General features: G+C 44.3%; 1 protein-coding gene across 1 annotated transcript in view; it reads right to left on the bottom strand.

The window, feature by feature from the left end:
- The window catches only part of IQCK (IQ motif containing K), a 37,699-nt gene that overhangs the window by 16,531 nt on the left and 1,874 nt on the right, over positions 1–19,294 (bottom strand). Inside the window, exons 2-6 of the mRNA XM_063143529.1 lie at positions 17,081–17,184; positions 16,152–16,290; positions 13,998–14,095; positions 7,124–7,176; positions 6,921–6,998 (exon numbers count right to left, since the gene is read on the bottom strand). Of these exons, the coding sequence (XP_062999599.1) occupies positions 6,921–6,998; positions 7,124–7,176; positions 13,998–14,095; positions 16,152–16,290; positions 17,081–17,184 (472 nt within the window). The remainder of the gene's footprint in view (positions 1–6,920; positions 6,999–7,123; positions 7,177–13,997; positions 14,096–16,151; positions 16,291–17,080; positions 17,185–19,294) is intronic.

Here is a 19,294-nt window from a genome sequence, read left to right as displayed (position 1 = left end):
GATCCCGGGACGATCCTGGGATATAGGCCTGGTCTAGCCATGGCCAGTGGCCAACCAGCTGTCGGCCAGGGATGAACAAGCAGGACACGGTGCAACAGCACCCTCCCACCCATGTTCCCCAACAACTAGTGAATACTGCCTCTGATACTGGACGCTGCACGCAGCCATTAGGACTAGTAGGCATTGATAGCCTTCTCTTCCAGGAATGTATATGTGTATATGCCTATTTGTTTTTTAAAAAAAACCAGTATTTGGCATTGTATCAAACAAGCACTCTTAATATTTTAAGGCGCCACAAAGCTCTTGGATGCTCTCTCTGAACGGGGCTTGCCGAAAAGGTTTGCGTTGACTGCCCTTGGCTTCACAGTTTGCCACAACTATTATTCTTGCTGGTGCTTTCAATGTCGCCCTCTTTTTTCCCCAAAAGAAAAGCCCTGGGTAATGAAATCTGCCAGCACTCACGCCAATGTCCTTTGACAGCCAGACGGCCCTTCTTTCGTTTATCACTAATGTTTTCTATCCCGCCGTCCCTTTTCGAGGGACACGCAAGATCGCCCTGTTTAACCTTGCCAAATGGACTCCGGCCACCTGGATGGGCTTCATTTTCAGGGCACTGATCCAAGACCAAAGTAGAAAAAGCACAGATAAATCAAGTCAAATGGGAAAGGGCTAAAGGTTTGGGCGGGGAGTCACCAGGAGGTATCAATCATTTAGCCCAACCAGTTTGAAGGAGCAGGAGTTATGCCAGGTCCATTTTGGTCTGCAAGGATATTAGCAAATCGGCTTCAGGTCAAATAAAAATAGAATATGAGCAGAGGCAATAGCCCATCAGCAGTGAACGGGGGAAGAGGGAATAAGTTATTTGTGGCAGGAGACAGCTGTGACACTACAAGACGAATCAGAGCTGACAACCAAATGCAACGAGAATGTATCCCAAAATTAAATGTTGCCCACCGAACGTCGATCGACGCCCAACCTATATCGCATAGAAGTTTCAAGGCTGATTTCAGCGGGAGGATTTTCTAGCATTGTTTCCATTCTCATTCGTTGCCGACGATAACGTTTGCTTTTAAAAAGTTCCGTCCTGTCGTTCGCGGCGCCTGAAAGATCGTGCTTCGCTCTGGGAGCAGCCAGGCTTAATGAGTATTAACAGAACATTATGCAAATGTGAGGCCACTGTCTACAGAAAACGTAGCTTGCTGGAGCGGGCTGCAAGGGCTTTTTAGAAGATGCATTTTGAAAAGGGTGTTTTTTTGGGGGGGGGGAACACAGCGATTCGTTGGCCCGGCTGAGTTCTACATTGCAGTAGTTGAGGCTAGTGGCTTCTACGTCAGTGGGATGCTGAATCCACTCTGGGTTTCAGTCAGAACTCTACAGGAGATATCCAAGGTGAGGAATCCATTTTGGGGGTAGGGTTCAGCACCTTGGATAGCTCCTTTAGAGTTCTGACTGGCTTTGAATGAAACCTGGGGTGGATTCACCGCCCCACTGACATCAGAGGCAGGACCAATTATAGCAAACCAATTGGAAAGGAACGTCTATGGGTCTAAAATGCATTATTTAATAGGAATATCACCTCCAAATCATCCCCCCCAACTCATGCGCATGCGCGCACACACACACACACACACACACTCAGCATCACTCACTCCAAACAAACACATGAATGAACACATGCATTCACTCAAAGACCCCATGCATCCCATTCACCCATACATTCTCTCTCTCTCTCTCTCTCTCTCTCTCTCTGTTCTGGGCGCGTTCTGGAAGTCTGAAGGTGGAGCTGCCCCACCCCCACCCCAGCGTCCCTGGCTTCACTTCGGCTGGGTGGGCACGGGGAGCCATCTCGCCTGCCCAGGCCCAGCTGAATCCTCGGGCCAGCCCAGCTCACAGCCAACGTGCGTGAGTGCTGCGCTGTGCCTGGCTCCCCTCTTAGCTTGGCGCTCTAGGCGGCCGCCTGAGCGGCCTCTATGGTAGCACCGGCCCTGATCAGAGGGCCAGTATTGGGCAAAAGGCGGGATACTAATAATAATAATAGTTGTAACATGTTTAGAAAAAAGTCTACACTACGGTTGTGTTGACCAAGTAAAGGCCAAAATGGAAGCATGTGTGAAGAAGTAATTAAAGACTAGTTACACCCCAGTAGGAAAGCACAACTCAGGCAAGAGATGGAACCCTGATTCTCCTGACCTGGTCTCCAATCTCTGCATTGTAACATTGTCACCATAAGACAGTCATTAACCCACAAAATGCCCATTTTTCTTTGGGGATACGTTTGTGGAAAGGTTGACGAAATTCTCCCCTCTTCAACAACAGTGGGTCAATTTTGGGGAGCTGGAAGTTCTTGAAATAACACACCCACCCCCGGGCAGATTTCGAGACATGTCTTAGCTCTCAGGCGAGTCAACTTTCCATAGAGCAAGGCTTCCCATTAGTGAAGTAGGAATGGAGAGTTCCAAGGATCATTTAGAAGCTGTGAAGAACTGAATTGCGCTTGATGAAGAGAAGTCTCCCGAAACGCATTGGGGACACAATTACATTGGGAATTAAACACTACAGCAGTCTGTTTTGTTTTCATTTCGCCTTCCCGGCTTTTCTTTCCTGCAATCGCTTGTAATACGACATAGGACTTCCATATTCAAAGACGGTTTACCTTTGATTTCCAGACACTGGGACAAACAAATAGGGGTGAGTTTCCCTATAGCATCTGGCCAACCTCTGCTGGAGGCAAAGCACCGGGGCAGATAGGCTATTGGTCTAATGAAATACAGCAAATTCTTATCCCCTTTACTTTTGTTTTTTTGTTTTGTTTTAAAGATTAAGGCTTTGGTTAAGGGTGGGTGGGGGTTTCTGGGGGGGGATTGCCTTGGTGAATGTTAGAATATAGATTCGCACATGGATAACGCAGGCGTTAATCTAGGCCAAACGTGCTGGGTGGATTTTGACATTCACTGTGTCTGACAATCTAACGCTTTAGCCCCTTGCAGTGATTCTTGTTCCAGTGTGTTTAGAAACAGAGCACGCTCACCACATACAGCATCTTCCCTGATGCAGGGGGGAGGCGGGGGGGGGGAGAGGCAGGGGCTCGTCTGGATTTTTACGTGGACTTCAAGCCCGGGAAGTAATCGCTTCCTGTTATTTCCAGAGTAGAGGGGAATCTGCTGAGCATTTTACTGACATACAAGATGAGAAATCTTAGCCAGAAGGGCTTTACAGTACAGTACATATCTTTTTTTCTTTTCTTGTGTGTTTTCTTAAGTCCTTAAATCGAAAAGGGGCAGAGGACAGAGGAGCAGCAAATAACATGTAACCAAAGTGGTCGTGGAGGGCAACGGATTCGCAGCTCGTTAGTTCAGTCGGAAATGAAAAACTCCGCTTGCCAACGGGGAGAGGAATGTCAAACGTTTAGAAAGCGAGAGAATGCAGTGTGTGGTGTGTGTGTGTGTGTGTGTGTGTGTGTGTGTGTGTGTGTGTTCTGCCTACCTCGGACTCTTGTCCTTTCCCCTACCATCACAACCCTTTCCCCCCCACACCCACACTTTCTCTGCTGCTCTTGTGGGCCCCGTGGTCAGATGTGTTGTGGTGGGAGATCCCAAAAGAGTGGGAAATGATTGCAGCGCAGCCAGGCTCAAAACAGAAGCCACCTAATAGGTCTGAAAGTTGTCCAGTATGATTTGATCATCGTGGAATGTAAATGGGGTACCTTTTGAAAATAAGTAGAATCACAGCGTTGGAAGGGACCTCAAAGGTCATCTAGCCCAACCCCGTGCTGACGTAGGGAATCTGCTGCTATACTGATATAATGATAATGATGATAATGATAATAATGATGATAATATAATGATCTGTTTCAAAACCTTTCACGAAGGACAGCCCGCTGCCCTGCAAGACTGGCTGAGTTGCTGCCGAACATCTCTTGGTTCTGGGAAGCTCATCCTAACATTTAGTCAAAATCCCCCTTCGTTGTCACTTGAACCTGCTGATTCGGGTCCTACTGCTTTGGCCCAACAGAAATAAATTTGCTCCGTCATCTATATCAGGAATGCAGAACCTCTTCCAGCCTGAGGGTGGAATTCAATGTCAGAGAAGCTCTCGGGGGACTGCATTCCAGTGGTGGGCGGGGTCAAAGTAAAAAGGGGCAGGGGCAAATATGAAAAACACCAGCATATTTTAGGCTGAAGCTCTTACTGCCAGTAACTAAGCCTTAAGAGGGGCGTTTAAACCTTTTAAAAGATAAAAGGATAAAAGAAATAAAACTCCATATTATTATTATTATTTTTAAACAGAGTACCTATAAGAAGCGTGGCTGGTTAGTCAAGGAAGGCTTCCTGGAATAAACATATTTTCGGTAGGGCTGTGCACAGCCTCCCCCAATTCTCCTCGGAGGCCATTTCAGAGCCTCTGAAATGGCCACGTATGATTCGTGGTGCTTCGGGGCTTGGCCACCTCGCTTCGGGACCAAAGCTGAAGCGAGGTCCCCCAAAGCAGGTCAGACTTTGCAGGTTCCTGAAAGCCCGCCACACTCACAGGAAAGCTGGGCACACTCAGGAAAGCCAGACGCAAGGTTGACCAGGAGTCCATTGGCCCAGGACGGCACATAAGCCCTAGTTTTCAGGAGGCACCAGAAACTACAGTTGCATGCTGAAAAGAGGCAGCTCCTGACAACATTCTTGCTGCTGCATTCTGCACGAGCGCCAGCTTCTGGAGCAGCTTTAAGGGCAGCCCCACATAGAGTCCAACGGAGTAATCCAGTCTTGGGGTTACTAGTGCCTGTACCACTGTGACCAAGTTGGCCTCTCTTCAGTAACATAGGCCTGAAGGCCTCCCCTTCACTCTGCCCAGCGGTCCCGTCTCAGTTCAACATTCTTGGCAGATGTTGGTAGCCTCCATGTTTCTTAAAAGTACATTTGATGGGACACTGGGGCACTGCGGGGTAGGACTTTGGGGCAGAAGTTCAGGGCCCCACACAGCAGAATTAGCAGAAGGGGCCCCCAATGCAACACATCCGTTTAGGTAGATGAAGTCATACATGTTACCATCTAAAGAGGAGGGAGGGGCATAAAACCATGAAGTCCAGAATCTAAAACTGTTTAACTGCATGTGGGTGTTCAGCCACGATCCACAGACACAGGACAGTCCAAGAATGCCCAGGCCTGCTTTAAAACTGATCCACCTGCTTTCTCGAACGGCACCCGTTTCGCTTCAACAGTATGGAGGAGAACAGCTTTGTCCAAAGACCAACAGCACCCCTGTCCTCCATGGGAGACACGTCATTGGAACCAAGAGGAGAGTTGAAAACAAATGCTTATGGCGCACGCTGGGGTAAGGGCAGACCGCTGAAACGTTGAAAAGCCTGCAGAAGCACAGCGCTTTGTGGAAAGAGAGAGAGAGAGAAGCCAGTCACCCGTGCAAAATTAGCCCTATAGGCCAGCTGAGAACTGACAGTCATGTCAACTGTAAAGGCAGCTGAGACTAGCAGACTTGGGTCGATTAGAATATGAAAAGCAGAAAGGGAGGGGCAGAATGTTGCTCTGCATACATGTTTGCCTGCAAAAAAAGCAACCTGCTATTCTGCAATTTGTTAGAAGGACAAAGGAGCGCATATCAGCTCCTGCAGGATGGATAGGTGGACGGATGAACAGACAAACAGAGACAGAGTTAAACGCTTTGAAAATTCAAAGGACTAGAGCAGGGGACAAGAAGCCAAACAAGAGGGAATTTCAAGATACAAACACACTGAAGAGCTCTCGTAACCCTAGTCAAATGCCCATGTACCAGCTGGCCGTGGGCAGATGGCACAGGAAACCACACAAATGCAGAAATGCGGGCTATTTCCTTTCATTCTCTTTGCCATGCTGCAGGTGAATCTCAACAAGCGTAGCTAAATATTATACCACACTCCTCACCCACTCAACGCTTCCGAAGCATCCTCGAAGGATGCGTGTGTTCAGCCCATTTCCGGCTGCATTCTACACTCTGTGCCCCATGGAGGATGGTGTCACGATCTTAAAAAAGTACCACGACCGCCTGGGAACGTGATCCCATTTCTTCGATAAGCCGCGGGGAAACTGCACGCCCAGAAGGGTGCACACAAGCTACTCATTTCTGTACATGTGGACGGTTAGTCTCTGGATCGAACTGCAGCGATAACAGGATTGCAGGATGGCATATCCCCCGAATAAAACAGCAGTGTGTGTAACAGCTCTGGATACATGTTATGGTACGATTCACACGTGTTATCGCCCGTATTTGCCATTTTGAAATACATTCACTTGTGCTTGGCAGAAACAATGTCTTAGCAGCGCAATCCCGCAAAGGCTGAGTTTTTAAACGGTTGTGTTAGTAAACAATATTTGTTCATTACCATAAAGGGATTCATAATCAGCAGGCCGTTTTTTAAAAAATAAAAATCCCCTGTTCTTCAGAATAACAAATTGTTTAGCAGTCTCCGTTCCAATTTCGGTGCGAATTAACCTAGGACAAAATGCCTGGGAACAAGGTGGCTACCAAATTAACATGCATGTCAGAGAGTCTTTGTTACACACATAAAGGAAATTGAAAGGGAACCATTTACTGCGTTTCATCGACATTTGCGGGACAGGAGGAAGGAGAAGGGGAAAACTCTTTTTGAATCCCAAACAATACTTACTGATTCTTCACTTTGTATCCTGGAAGATCATCTGTATATTATGTTCTTTTTTTCTCTAATATAAATGAGTTTATCGCAGAACTGTGTCTACTTTTTTGGCCAAGAGCAATGAGGATATGAGCTAAACTTTTATCTAATTAAATGTAGGTTTTCTGTATTAATGGAGATATTTGATCTATGTTTTTGAATTCTACTTCTGTAAGTTAAACTGACATATATGTTTTATTCTCAGGTATTTAGAATGAATTGAAAAATTGATTGATTGACTTACTGGTCCTTTAACCAATCCTTCACGAAAGGGATCTCAAAGAACTCTACAAACGGCTCATCTTTCCTCTTTGGGTTATGGCTGAAAAGTTGTGTTTAAAAAGATAGAATTAGAAATGAAAATCATACACATTTGTCTCCATTATGTGCAAACAAAACAAAAGAATAATTACGAATATCCCATCTTGAAAGCAATAAGTAACTTACTTGTATAACCATTCGGTGAGGAAATCGAGGGCAATAAATTTTGTTCTTTTTCTCTAAAAGACAAAAGATGGCATCCATATGAAACAAATTTCAAAAGAACAGCCCTAGAAATCTATACTATTATTTCATTTCTTCATTCCACCTTTCCTCCAATGAGTGGTTTGGCAGTAAAACTGACGGCTTTCCCAAATCTGCTGATACCTCCTGTGTAGATTGAACAGGTTTATCTAGGTAAGGATCAGCAGTCAGAGAATGATGGCAGTATCCAATGGTACACCTTTACAGAGTAGACCCACTGAAGTGAATGGGCCTAGCTTACATAGAACTACCACTGGATACTGCCCTGACTTTGCTATAAGTATTTATCTAGCAATGCCTGTCCCATAGCCAAGATCGTTCTATACTGTTTGCTCACAAGAAATTCCCATTCAGCAAAGACGTCCTGTAATATTAATTAAAAGCTTCCTTCTTTCAAAATCTGCCTCTTTTATTTCTTCCTTTTCAGTGTGTTTGAGTAATTAGTGATAGTTCACTTTCTATTTTACACACACACACACCATGGCAGTGACTTAATTTCTGGTTTCTTTTTATTCATTCTCTCTCTCTCTCTCTCTCTCTCTCTCTCTCTCTCTCTCTCTCCCACCTTCATTTCATAGTGAAAAGAAGAAACAGACTTAATTAAAGGAAACTAATAATTAAAGCACCCCTTCTAAGCAGGGAACAGAAACTAGCTAATTAAAAGAAAATACAGAATAGGGAATAAGGGTGGAGAGAAACCGCAAGGAGGGTTTTTAATTAAAGGCACAGTAGCCCTGAAAAGCCTCATTTACCATTTGCACAGGACAGGACAGGACTGCAGTCACACACTGTCAGGCATGCATACACACATACACTTGAGCAGGATCGCTTGAAGGAGGGATGAGGTTAAAGCCTCTCCCAGCTGTGATCCTCATCAAGTTCGCTGTTTCCTTGACTGGGGGCAAAGAAGCTTTAGGCTTTAATCTGGACCGCCAAGTCAGCCATAAAAAGGACACTAGTCTCTGTGCTCTTCCACCGTCAGGTTTCTACGGGAGAGTTTCCCATTGGATTACGCAATAGCCAGTGAGCAAAATCTCACAAAGTCTTTTAATACCGTGGCTATTTTAAGCCAAAGGAATAATCTAGACACTTAAAAGCTTTCCTCTCTGCCTCTCTCCCCACTTCTCCCCACAATTCAAACTGAACAATTGCAAGAGAAAGTGCCAGCATGTGCTGTTTCGCACCTAAAGTTTGCTCTTTCTTCAAAAAAAGAATAATAGTCATAATACTTCTGTAAACCTCAAGCTAAGGACGTTGGAGAACTCCGCAACGGAATCAAATGAGCCACAGATTCCACCACGCACAGGCTTTTTCTGGGTCGCATGGATTCTGCAGACTTGTGGATCTTTTTTTTTTACTTGCAGGAATTTTACACAAATTTACTCGTAGAAAAACACATCAAATAAAAACAACCACTGGCCAATAATGCAGATTTCCCCCATAGGCTCAAGTGTGGAAATGCACAATTGGGAGGGTTGCATATTGTGGGGGGGATTTGCTTATTTGGGAGAGAACGTGGTTTTTTACATCTACAAATTTGCGCAAATGTGAATTTGCACAAATTCAGGAAATTGACAAAAATCGAATTCCGCCAATGAATAGACAATGGAACGAAACGCACCTGACAATACGCAAAATGCAGACGGAACGGATTTTACAAAAACTATATATCCCTACCTCCCACCTCACCCCACGCCCGCCTGCTCACACCTCAGTCATGTTGTGCATGATCGGCGCTGTTTTGATTACATAAGCGACGGCACTCACACCTGAACATCACAAAATAAAGGGAAAGGTTGGAAGTTCTAAGCACAGAACTCCCATGATTTCAAGTCCAATTTAAACAGGAAGGAAAATCACTCATGGCAAAGATAAAGTAGCACAGCCGCCTGTCTGCTGAGCTTTATGCATGAATGGGAATTTGAATCCAGGTCTCGCCTGTATGAATCGAATACACTATTGTACTGGCTGGTTTGTTCAATGGTGTAACTCCTATCAATCCCATGGAATCACCCACTAGGAATCAAAGAAACCCCATATATGTTTCAGGAACCATCAAAAGGCTCTCACTCAGAAAAAAGCACACCCTGCCTTTGGCACAGCTGCATTATACGGAACAAATCCGGATATGCACAGGAAACTTCTGTACAATGTGTATTGTTAACCAGCAGATGTGTTTCAAACTATTTTCACAATGAGAATTGTTTCCCATTCTTCGTTGCATTCGTTTTATGCCTGGGGAGACAATGCAGTGCAAAAATTATGCTAATATCTTGATGAATTGCTCTTCATCCAAAAATGAAAATGTAAAAAGGTCATTAGCAGTCACAATTCTGTTTTCCTTCCCTTTGCAAACTGTACTTTTAACTCTCAAAATATTTAGCAGATTTAGCAGAAAATGACTCACATGTGGCAGACTGCAGATCATGCACAGGGGAAGGAAAAGGTCAACAAAACATCATGTAATGGGAAAATGTTTGGACTGGTTTCAGTTATTTGGGAAAAATGTTTGGACCGGTTTCAGTTATTTGGGAAAAATGTTTGGACTGGTTTCAGTTATTTGGGGGAAATGTTTGGACTGGTTTCAGTTATTTGCTCCATCTTCTATTCTCTCACCCTAGTTCCCAGCTGTAATTTAGGGAATGTAGGAAGCTGCTTCATACCAGGTCAGATCATGGTTGCATTTATACATAACGCTAAGCCACGATTTGTGTTAATCATAGCTTGTTGTTTTAGCCATGAATTGCCTTTCAGATGAGCAAACAAATCATGGCTTATTCTCCCTATTTCTGGTTTGTTGCTTTCCTGCCCATTTTGCCCGCCTTCAGAGTGCTTTCGTTTTCAGGCTGCTCTTGTTGGGTGCCTCTATTTTAGGGCGAATGGCAGCACAAACAAGTCAGAGATAAGCCATGTTTCTGAGTTCAGACATCATGACAAGCCATGATTTAAACAAGCCAGACTTTGTAATCCAAAAATAAAACATGGTTTCTATTTGTGGTTTATAGCATGGTTTGTTTCCACAGATGAGTTCATACACAATGACAAGCCAGATTTCAACAAACCACATCATGGCTTAGTTATGTGTGAACGAGGCATTGGCTGAGTTCACACAACATGATAATCCACACTCAAGTTTGAATATGGATTGAGTGTGGATTGTTGCTGAACCGTGGGTTGTTGTGTTGTCTGAACCCAGCCCCGCTAACAAATCTTGGTTTGTTAACCACGAACAACCCACAGTTCCCAACCCAACAACAAACCATGGGTTCTCTTCATGGCTTGTTCGTGATTAGCAAACTATGATCCGTTAGTTTGGCTGGGTTCAGGCAACACAATAACCCACATCCCACACTCAACCTTGAGAGTAGGCTATCATGTTGTGTGAACATTTAGCATATTGAAATATAAATCGCTAACAATGAAACCCACCATCAGGTGCTTCACTCTGATTAACGGTAGGGTTGGCTGATCACAACTCCCAGCCTTACCCATGCAGGATTGGGATGGTGGGAGTTGTAGTCCCACCTGCCTGGAGGGCACTAGGGTTTGGAGAAGGCAGTGCAACATTTTTGGGAGCGCGTTATTCATATGCGGCATCAGTGGGGGTGTCATGGAGGGGAAAACACCCCCCAACAAGTAGTGTTCTCTCTCCCTGCACCCTCTGGCAGTGATGGATCCCTGCAGATCCTTGAAGGGAAGGCACTTTTTCGCATACACGTTATAACTGAACCATAAACTGGACATTTAAGTGAGGCTGCAAGCCCACGCGCACTTAATTTAATTGAACGTTAACGCCATCAAAATCAATAGGAATGACTTCAGGGAAAATACGCTTAGGGTGGGAGAGCTAATGTACTATATAGCATCATTTGCCTTTCCGAAATCCCACAGCTGATGTGCGACATTTCTGGTTTGATGTTCTTCTCAGTTCTTAGGGGCAACGGGGGTGGGTGGGGGGGGTGTTTAAGATTTTACAGATTTTTACAGGTTTTCCATAGTTGTCATGATTGGCAAAGTCGTCTTGGGCAGGGGGGATCATTTGCTAAGGCAACTCCACCCAGGGCTAAGCCACACGTGACTTCAATCATGAAAGAAAAAATCTTGCACTCAAGGACACACCATGGGATGAGTCATTTGCCCCTAGGCGCTGGACCATCTATAATTCTGAAAGAGGATGCCTGTCTATCCATTTGTCAGCACCATAGCTCCAGGACCACGAAACCTAGCATGCATACTAAGAGGAAGCTAGGAATCTGTACTTTGGGGTTATTTGGTTTTTAAAAAGCATTACTTAATTTTAACTAATTTAAATGTCTTTGTGAGTTTGAAGCCTGCAGTAGCATCTTCAGTCACTAGGTGGCAGACTCCTCTAACCAGAACAGGATTTTGTCAAAAACACAGTTTGAAGCCTTGTGGGGGCTAGTCAAAGTGCCAGTGTTATGCTGCTGATTCCTCCCCACTGCTATGGGGCAAGCCCTCTCAGAGGAATGGAGTGGAGAGACTCCTCCCTTGGGATCCTATAGGGGTGCACCTTGGTAGGTTGTGCGCCTTGGGGTGCCAAGTGAGGTATGGCTTCACTCAGATGGGACGAGAACATGGGACAGGGCCTTTTTGGTCATTGCACCCAAGCACTGGTACTCTCTTCCCTCTTTTTGACCTGTTACTGTTTTTAAAAAATTTAACATGTTTTTAATTTTACTGTAGGTTTAATTCTATTTTAACTTTCGTAAATTTATATTTATATGTTTTAATTGTACATGTTTTAATTTTGTAAACTGCCTGGAGTCCCAGTACTGGGAAAAGGGCGGGATATTGATGATGATGATGATGATGATGATGATGATGATGATGATGTAGTACCTGCTCCCGTTACTACTTGTTTCTCGCTGCCTTATTAAGATCCTTTTGATTAGGAAGATTTTGGGGGTTATATTGAGTGAACTGTTTTGAAGCTGCTATGCTCATTCTTTGTCCTGCTGATCTTATTTTAGAGTGTGTGTGTGTGTGTATTTCCTTCTCTTGCTTGCAGCTGTTCTTTTGTGAACATCTTTTCTTGTGACTAGCTGGTTTGATGTGTGTTTTTGAACTTCATTTTCATTAGCCCCCTTAAAGACTGTCAAAATGGGCAGGCAAGATAGGAGTGTCTTAAAACAAAATAAACAACAAGCAGAAGTCCGTTGCATGATCATAAGAGGGCATTTTCTATTCCTACGTAATGCAACAGAGATCAATTTTGCAAAACATACGCAACTGGGAACTTAGGCTTCAATATTCATTATTAAATTGCATGTGTCATTTTGAAATGCATTTTGAATGCAAAGGCCCCCCAATGCTCAAGTTATTTTGCTTGAAAAATGTGTGCCGTCGCTTTATTTTTTTAAAAAAAAGGGGGGGCGTTGGAGCTTAACCTTCCATTAATAGCTACATCTTAACTATGATAAGCCAGTCAGAAAACAAAGAAGGAATACAATAGAAATGAAGACTTAATAACGTTAGCTGCTGTAAAACCCATAATTAAACCTGTGGGGATCTATAATTTCAACCCACTAATGAGGTATGCAAGGAAGAACACTACAGATGTGTGTGCCCTTCTCAGATTACTCAACTGGCCAAGATCCAGGCAGATCCAGACTTAAAATATTAAGTGTCCAAACCATATTCCAAATGGGGAACTGGAAGCACAGCTTCTGATCTCTGAACCCAAGATCCCAAGGTCATAAAGACGGCTTTGCTGGAGGAGAGCAAGATCTCATGAACCTCCACGCCAAACCCTCATTCCTAGAAGACCCCGACCTCTTGTGCTCTGAAAAGGATCTAGAGTTAATGAGACATGGGGAGGATTTGGTCATGGAAAGATCTCATGAAGCATCCACCTCCCCAGAACCCAGTTCCCAAGAAACATCACAGGATTCAGCTATCCAGGATCTAGAGGAAGTTGCATTGCTGTCCTCAGACTCATTGCTGTCACAGCCACAACCATATCGTCCCAGCTTGAGTCTGCTAAAATAGACTAGACCCATTTAAGAGAACATAAGCGCTCGGTCAGTGCGAAGGTGGGGCCAACTAACCTAAATGCAGCCGAACTCTTCTTTACGGCTCAGTCTTGCTCTACTCCTTGAAGGAGCAATATGCATAATGGCCTTGTCTGGTTTTCAGCCCCACTTTGAGCTTTCTGTGGTGCTCATTTCTTCCGATTGGGTTTCCCTGCAAAACGTGATCCACTCAAACTCTTGCTTAAGATCCTACACCCCAAGCTATAGCAGTGCCCAGTAATGTGAAGCCCTCACCAACATTGGGGCAGCGCAGGGCCTTGAATAGTTAACTTTTGGTTTGTCATCTTCTTATCTATTTATTTATCTGTCTGAATATCTATCTATCCATCCATCCATCCATCACCATTTTCTTGAAAGATTAAAGGATGTTATTTTACTATGACTTTGGTAGATATTTCCACACTGGGGATACTTCATCGGACACTTGCCCGCATAGATTCAGCAACAGAGTGGCAACTGGAACACCCAAGGAGTGGGGTGACACAGATTATGAACCCCTTCCTCCCACAGCCCCTGTGCCTCTTGCTTCCTCCACCATGAGCCACAAGCTCTGAGTGACATCAGCAACAAGCTGGGTATGGAAGCTCCATCCAGTAAGGGACTCTTAACATCCTGATTGTCTTGTGATTGCATTTTAAATATGCTATGTTTAAAAGAACTGCAGTTAAGTAGGCAGGATATACAGTAACTATCTCAAATAAAGAAATGCATCACAGAAAACAAATGAAACATTAAAAACTAACCTCAAAACATTTTTCCTTCTTAGCCTGATGTAACAGTTCCGCCATCCCTGGCAGAAGCTCCGGAAAGATGTAGTTTTCTAAGAATTCTCGTGGAGAACCTGGACGATAATGCCTTTGTCAGTGGGCTTCATCTGCATATTTTAATCTTGGTTCTGTTCACACATCATGGACAAATCATTATGAGCGGGCTTCAGACTCAGAGGCTTCCTGCTTCTTGTCTGTGCTCCTTCAGCACATGCCAATCAATCTCCTTCCTCACTCCCTGGCTTGAGCAAACCCATCGTTTGGTATAACATCTCCAAACCAGAACGAAGCCCACTTCAAACTGTGGTTTCCAACTCCAGTTTGGAGGCAAATCCCTACTCCAAAGGAAGCTCGGAGGATGGCAACAAGGGAGAAGGCCTTTTCAGTGGTGGCCCCCCAATTATGGAATGATCTCCCGGACGAGGCTCGCCTGGCGCCAACATTGTTATCTTTTCAGCCCCAAGTTAAGACTTTTCTCCCAGGCAGTTAACAAAATAGGGTGAGTTTTTTCATTGACCCCAGAATAGTTGTTTTAAAAGATATTGCTGTTTCTATGCTTTTAAATTTTTGTATATTTGTTTTTAATGTTCACTGTTTTAACTTTTGTAAACCGCCCAGAGAGCTTCGGCTACAGCGCAGTATATAAATGTAATAAATAAATAAATGGTTTGCAATAACCATGACTTGCCCAGTTTGGATGCCATGGCAAATTATGGTTTGTCCAAATCATGAAGTAACAGCAGGGCTGCCTCCAGGTTTGAGTAGTGCCCTCGCCCTGCCATCAAAGTGCCTTCTGGTAGTTCCCCTCCTGCATCAGTAGGACCCTGGAAGCCTTACCTGCTCATAACAGTGGGCAGCAGTGATCTGTGTCAGCAGGCCGCAAATTGCCTGACATTTTAATTAGCCATAATGCCCTGGCACAGCATCACGCTGGGGCATTGTGGGTAATCAAAATGCAAAGATGCTGGTTGCTGACACCTGCCCTGAGTGAGCAAGAGACCGGAGTCTGCAAGGAGAGGAAGAACCACAAGAGCCATTTTGTGTGAATCAGCCCAAGGAAATGTCACATTTGAAGTACCACAGTCAAAAATCCTTCATTTTATGACCTTCATTTCCATTTTTGTTACAAATAAAATTCCTCTCTACTGAAGCTCTGGGACAGATTGAACTGTGGTATAATTCTTTAAAATCAGGTGGATTTACTGGGACACTACGCATGACTTGCCCATAAAGTACTACAGCAATGGTCTTTCACAGTAGGGAAGAGCACCCAAAACAAAAGGAACGGAAACAGGAAATTAAAACAGAAGCTTCATGAAGCAGGATATTGTGAAGAAAGTCAATGAAGAATGAGAGCTAAAAGGTAATGGGAAGGGTGACCTGACCTTTCTGAAAGCTGAGAGCAAACGCCCCTGCCAGACAGACTGCAGATAGCATGCCGACAGGTGGCTGTCATTTTGAAAAGCATGTTTTAGATGCCATTACATCTTTCATCTGTTTATGGCGGAAGGCAGCAGCGCTGTGATCTGGGCCAGGAGAAGCCAAACCGCCCTGCTATTTCAATTGTCCGCAATGCCCTGATGCAGCATCATTCTGAGGCATTGTGGGTGATTAAAATGCAGGGCCCCACAACTGCTGCCCAAGGGAGCTGGGAGCTGGCACTTAAGGATGAGAGAACAAGAGACGCTGGAGCTCCAAAGCTCGGTCGGGCTCGCTCCCGTTCTCCTTTGTGAACCTGTTTTGGGGTTCGTTCTAATGGGAAAAGTTGTGCATTTTGAAGAACACTGCCATTTTTCAAGTCTGCATTTTGTGAACGCAAGTTCAGGAAATTGCGCTCCCGTTGGTGTCCGCGTACAGGACTGCAAAGGGGTCATTTTCGAGTGATCTGTGAAATGAAATGAAATCGTCACACGTTCCTGCTGTAACTAGGGATGTCTGTGGCCCGGAAATCCAGGGGTTTGCCAGAGTGAGCCATGGGGAACCTCCCAGAGGAAAGGGGTTCTCTCAGCATGCACAGCTGCTGCTTTGATACAGAAGTGTGATTGGTTTTAGTTCTTTACTCTCTTGAAATAGGACAGTTCTACTTAGAGACAGCTCTACTTAGAGACAGCAAGCTGCCCTCTGACTTACATGTTTTTAGATCAGGCAGCTCAGGAGTCAGCGGCAGGAAAAGGAGAGAAGGGGTCTTTTGAGACGCCAATTCCTCAATGCTGGGTGACTTGCTCTGCTCCCCACTCAAAGGTGGCGTGGATTCTGCGGTCAAAGGAGTCTGCATAAAATAAAGAGGAATGAGATGATACCCTACAAACAAAGATTAACAAAGGGATCCAAAAAGAAACACACATAATGTGGACTCCATGTAGTGTAGTGGACAGTGTTGGAAATAGAAGGAGACCCAAATTCAAATCATCACTTAGCAATGAAATTCACTGGGTAACCTTTGGCTAGTCACTAACCAACCTTACAAGGTCATTGTGAAGACAAAATACGGGGTAGGGGACATTGAATTCTTGCAGTGAGAGGGGCAGAAATTGCCCTCTGTCTCAGCCTTTTTTTTGACCTTGGATCCCCAGGTCTGGTTGGACTGCAACTTCCATCATCCCCAGCCACTGAGGTTCTGGCTGGGAATGATGGGGACTCTTATCCAACCACATCTGAGAGACCCATGGTAGGGAAAGGCTGAGTGTTATTCACTTTCTCCACCCCCATGCATAATGTTGAAAAACCTTCAGCATATACCTTCCACGACCCTTTTTACTCACTTTCCCCACCAAACGAAAAAGTTATAACCCAGCCTCCCACAACCGGGCACCCCTCCAGGTGTGCAGGACAGGCTGAGCAAGAATGATGGGAGTTGTAGTCCAATACATCTGAAAGATGCCCAGTTGAGGAAAGCTGTTGCAGCCTTTCCACTGACTGGAAACATCGGCACATCGGCGCTACATTTAAAATAAAATCTTTAAAATCTGTTCAGCAGCACTGGGTAGACATTTGATTCTGCTATCCCTAACACAAGAACAGACACAGTTCAAGGTGCTCCAGTCTGGATTGGGTTTTACCTGAAGGGTAAGATCAAGTTCCTCTTTCTCATCCAGCACAGACTTCCGCTTCTCTTCATCATGGTCAGGATGGTCAGGATGAAGCGGCTCCTTTGCTTCAAATTCTTTTATTTTTATTTTATTTTTTAAAGAGGGGAGAAAAAGGCAACCATCAGATTTTTATTTCTAGTTTTGCAGGTCCAAATACTATTCTCTGAAAAGGTATGAAGCACGATCACATCCTGACCTGCACGCATGCCCCACCTCTCTGCGTGGTGAGACATTTTAGGAAGTTTGGCTTAAATGGGGGTTGGCTTCTTTTGAATGAGATGTGATATTTGCATTTATTCACAGGTATACTGATTTAGCCGGGGGTTCGCAGCAGTGGGGTACATGTCCCAAAGTTCATCGCTTCGGCGCCAGATCTGTCGGGAAACAGGCTGGGGATTTGATCTTCTCTTCTTAGGAACTGAAGAACGAGGCATATTTATTGGGTATTAATTAAACCGGCATTACAGTAGCAATAACATCACTGCCCTCTGTGCGAACCCCAAATGCCAAATCATATGTTTGGCCCCACAAAGCTGAGCAAAAATACCCATTTCATTGAAATCCAACTGGTGATACTCAGAGAATTGCAAACACAAACTGCACAAAGGGAAAACATACCCACAGACAATGTCAAAACCAACCAACCAGTTAACACAGAGGAAAAACATGCACACCGCAAATATCCCCTCCACTCTAACCCATTCTAACCAACCCCTGGCTAATCTTTTTCTTTTTTTCAGGATGTCTGGATATGCTTCCAAACAAAGCACTGAACTGCAGTCACTCGCCATTTTTTATTTTCCCAGCTGGGGCTCATGTAGGGCTCAGAGGCATTCTTGGAAATAAAGGTGTTGCTGGAGTAAAAGGAAACTCAGCAAGTAGCATTTGTATGCGTGCAGCACCTGGTGAAATTCCCTCTTCATCACAGCAGCTAAAGATACAGGAGCTATACTAGAGTGACCAGCTACAAAAGAGGGCAAGGCTCCTGCAACTTTCACTGTTGTGATGAAGAGGGGAATTTTGCCAGGTGCTGCATGCATACAGATGGCACCTGCTGAAATTCCCTTTTCTATACAACTGTTAAAGATACAGGAGCCATGTCCTCCTTTCTATATGGTCACCCTAACTTTGGAAACCCCAAATGTAGGTGATATAGAGCTAGATGCACGAATGGCCTAAGTATAAGTGAGGCAGGTTGGGCTGAGAGTCTGTGACTGGCCCAAAGTCTACTATTGAGCTTCCATGGCCAAGTGGGGACTAGAACCCGGATATCCCAGACTGACACTCTAGCCACAACATTGCACTGGCTATCTATAGATAGATAAGTTAGCTTTATTTTTAAGATGTGATGCCATTCACACTTACTGGTAACATAGTGTGGCTTTACATCCAGGTAAACATGCAGAGGATCCAGTGAAGCCATCAGGATGTTTTGAACTTTGACTCCCATAAGCCCCAGCAAAAATGGCCAATGGTTAGGAATGGCTGCACTGAGCAGGGGGTTGGACTTGATGGTCTTATAGGCCCCTTCCAACTCTATTATTCTATGATTCTATGAATGCTGGGAGTTGTAGTCCAAAACATCTAGAGAGCACTCCGTCAGGGAAGGCTAACTTGGATATTTTCTTTTGTTTTGTTTCCACACTTTGTTTATTATTGTTTTAGCAAGCAAGCAACATAATGATAATAACATAATAATAACAACACTAGCCAGCAGCATAAGGCAACAGATTACAACAAAAATATAAGACCCAAGATTATCCAACATGATATCAAATCTTCAACTTGGAAAGAAGAAACAAAATAAGAACCACACATTAACTCCTGAGTCATGATTTACCCAAATCTAAGAACAAACTATTGTTTCCTTTTTGCAATAAGGGGCTGAGGGTGGGAGTTTGCTCAAGCCCACTCAGTTCTCAAATGTCAGGCTATAACCTGATTAAAGACATCTTAGTTGATTGATTAATTGATTGATTTTATCTGCATGCCTTTCCCTACAAGGTAAATCAGCAGTTCTGTATCAAAACAAAGTACCCTTTGTTTTTATTTATGATGCACACAAAGCAGGCATCATCTTAGCACAGGTATTCCATCATGTGCAAGAGAAAGGAGTATGCCTGTGTTTTTTTTAAAAAAAACTTGTATTAAGCAATCTGTCGACTGATTCCTCAGAGGCATAAT

This window comes from Elgaria multicarinata, chromosome 17, assembly GCF_023053635.1.
Source record: "Elgaria multicarinata webbii isolate HBS135686 ecotype San Diego chromosome 17, rElgMul1.1.pri, whole genome shotgun sequence".
In the NCBI taxonomy this organism is placed as follows: Eukaryota; Metazoa; Chordata; class Lepidosauria; order Squamata; family Anguidae; genus Elgaria; species Elgaria multicarinata.
Note: the sequence above shows the minus strand (reverse complement) of the source record. Positions and strands in the feature narration are given on the sequence as shown.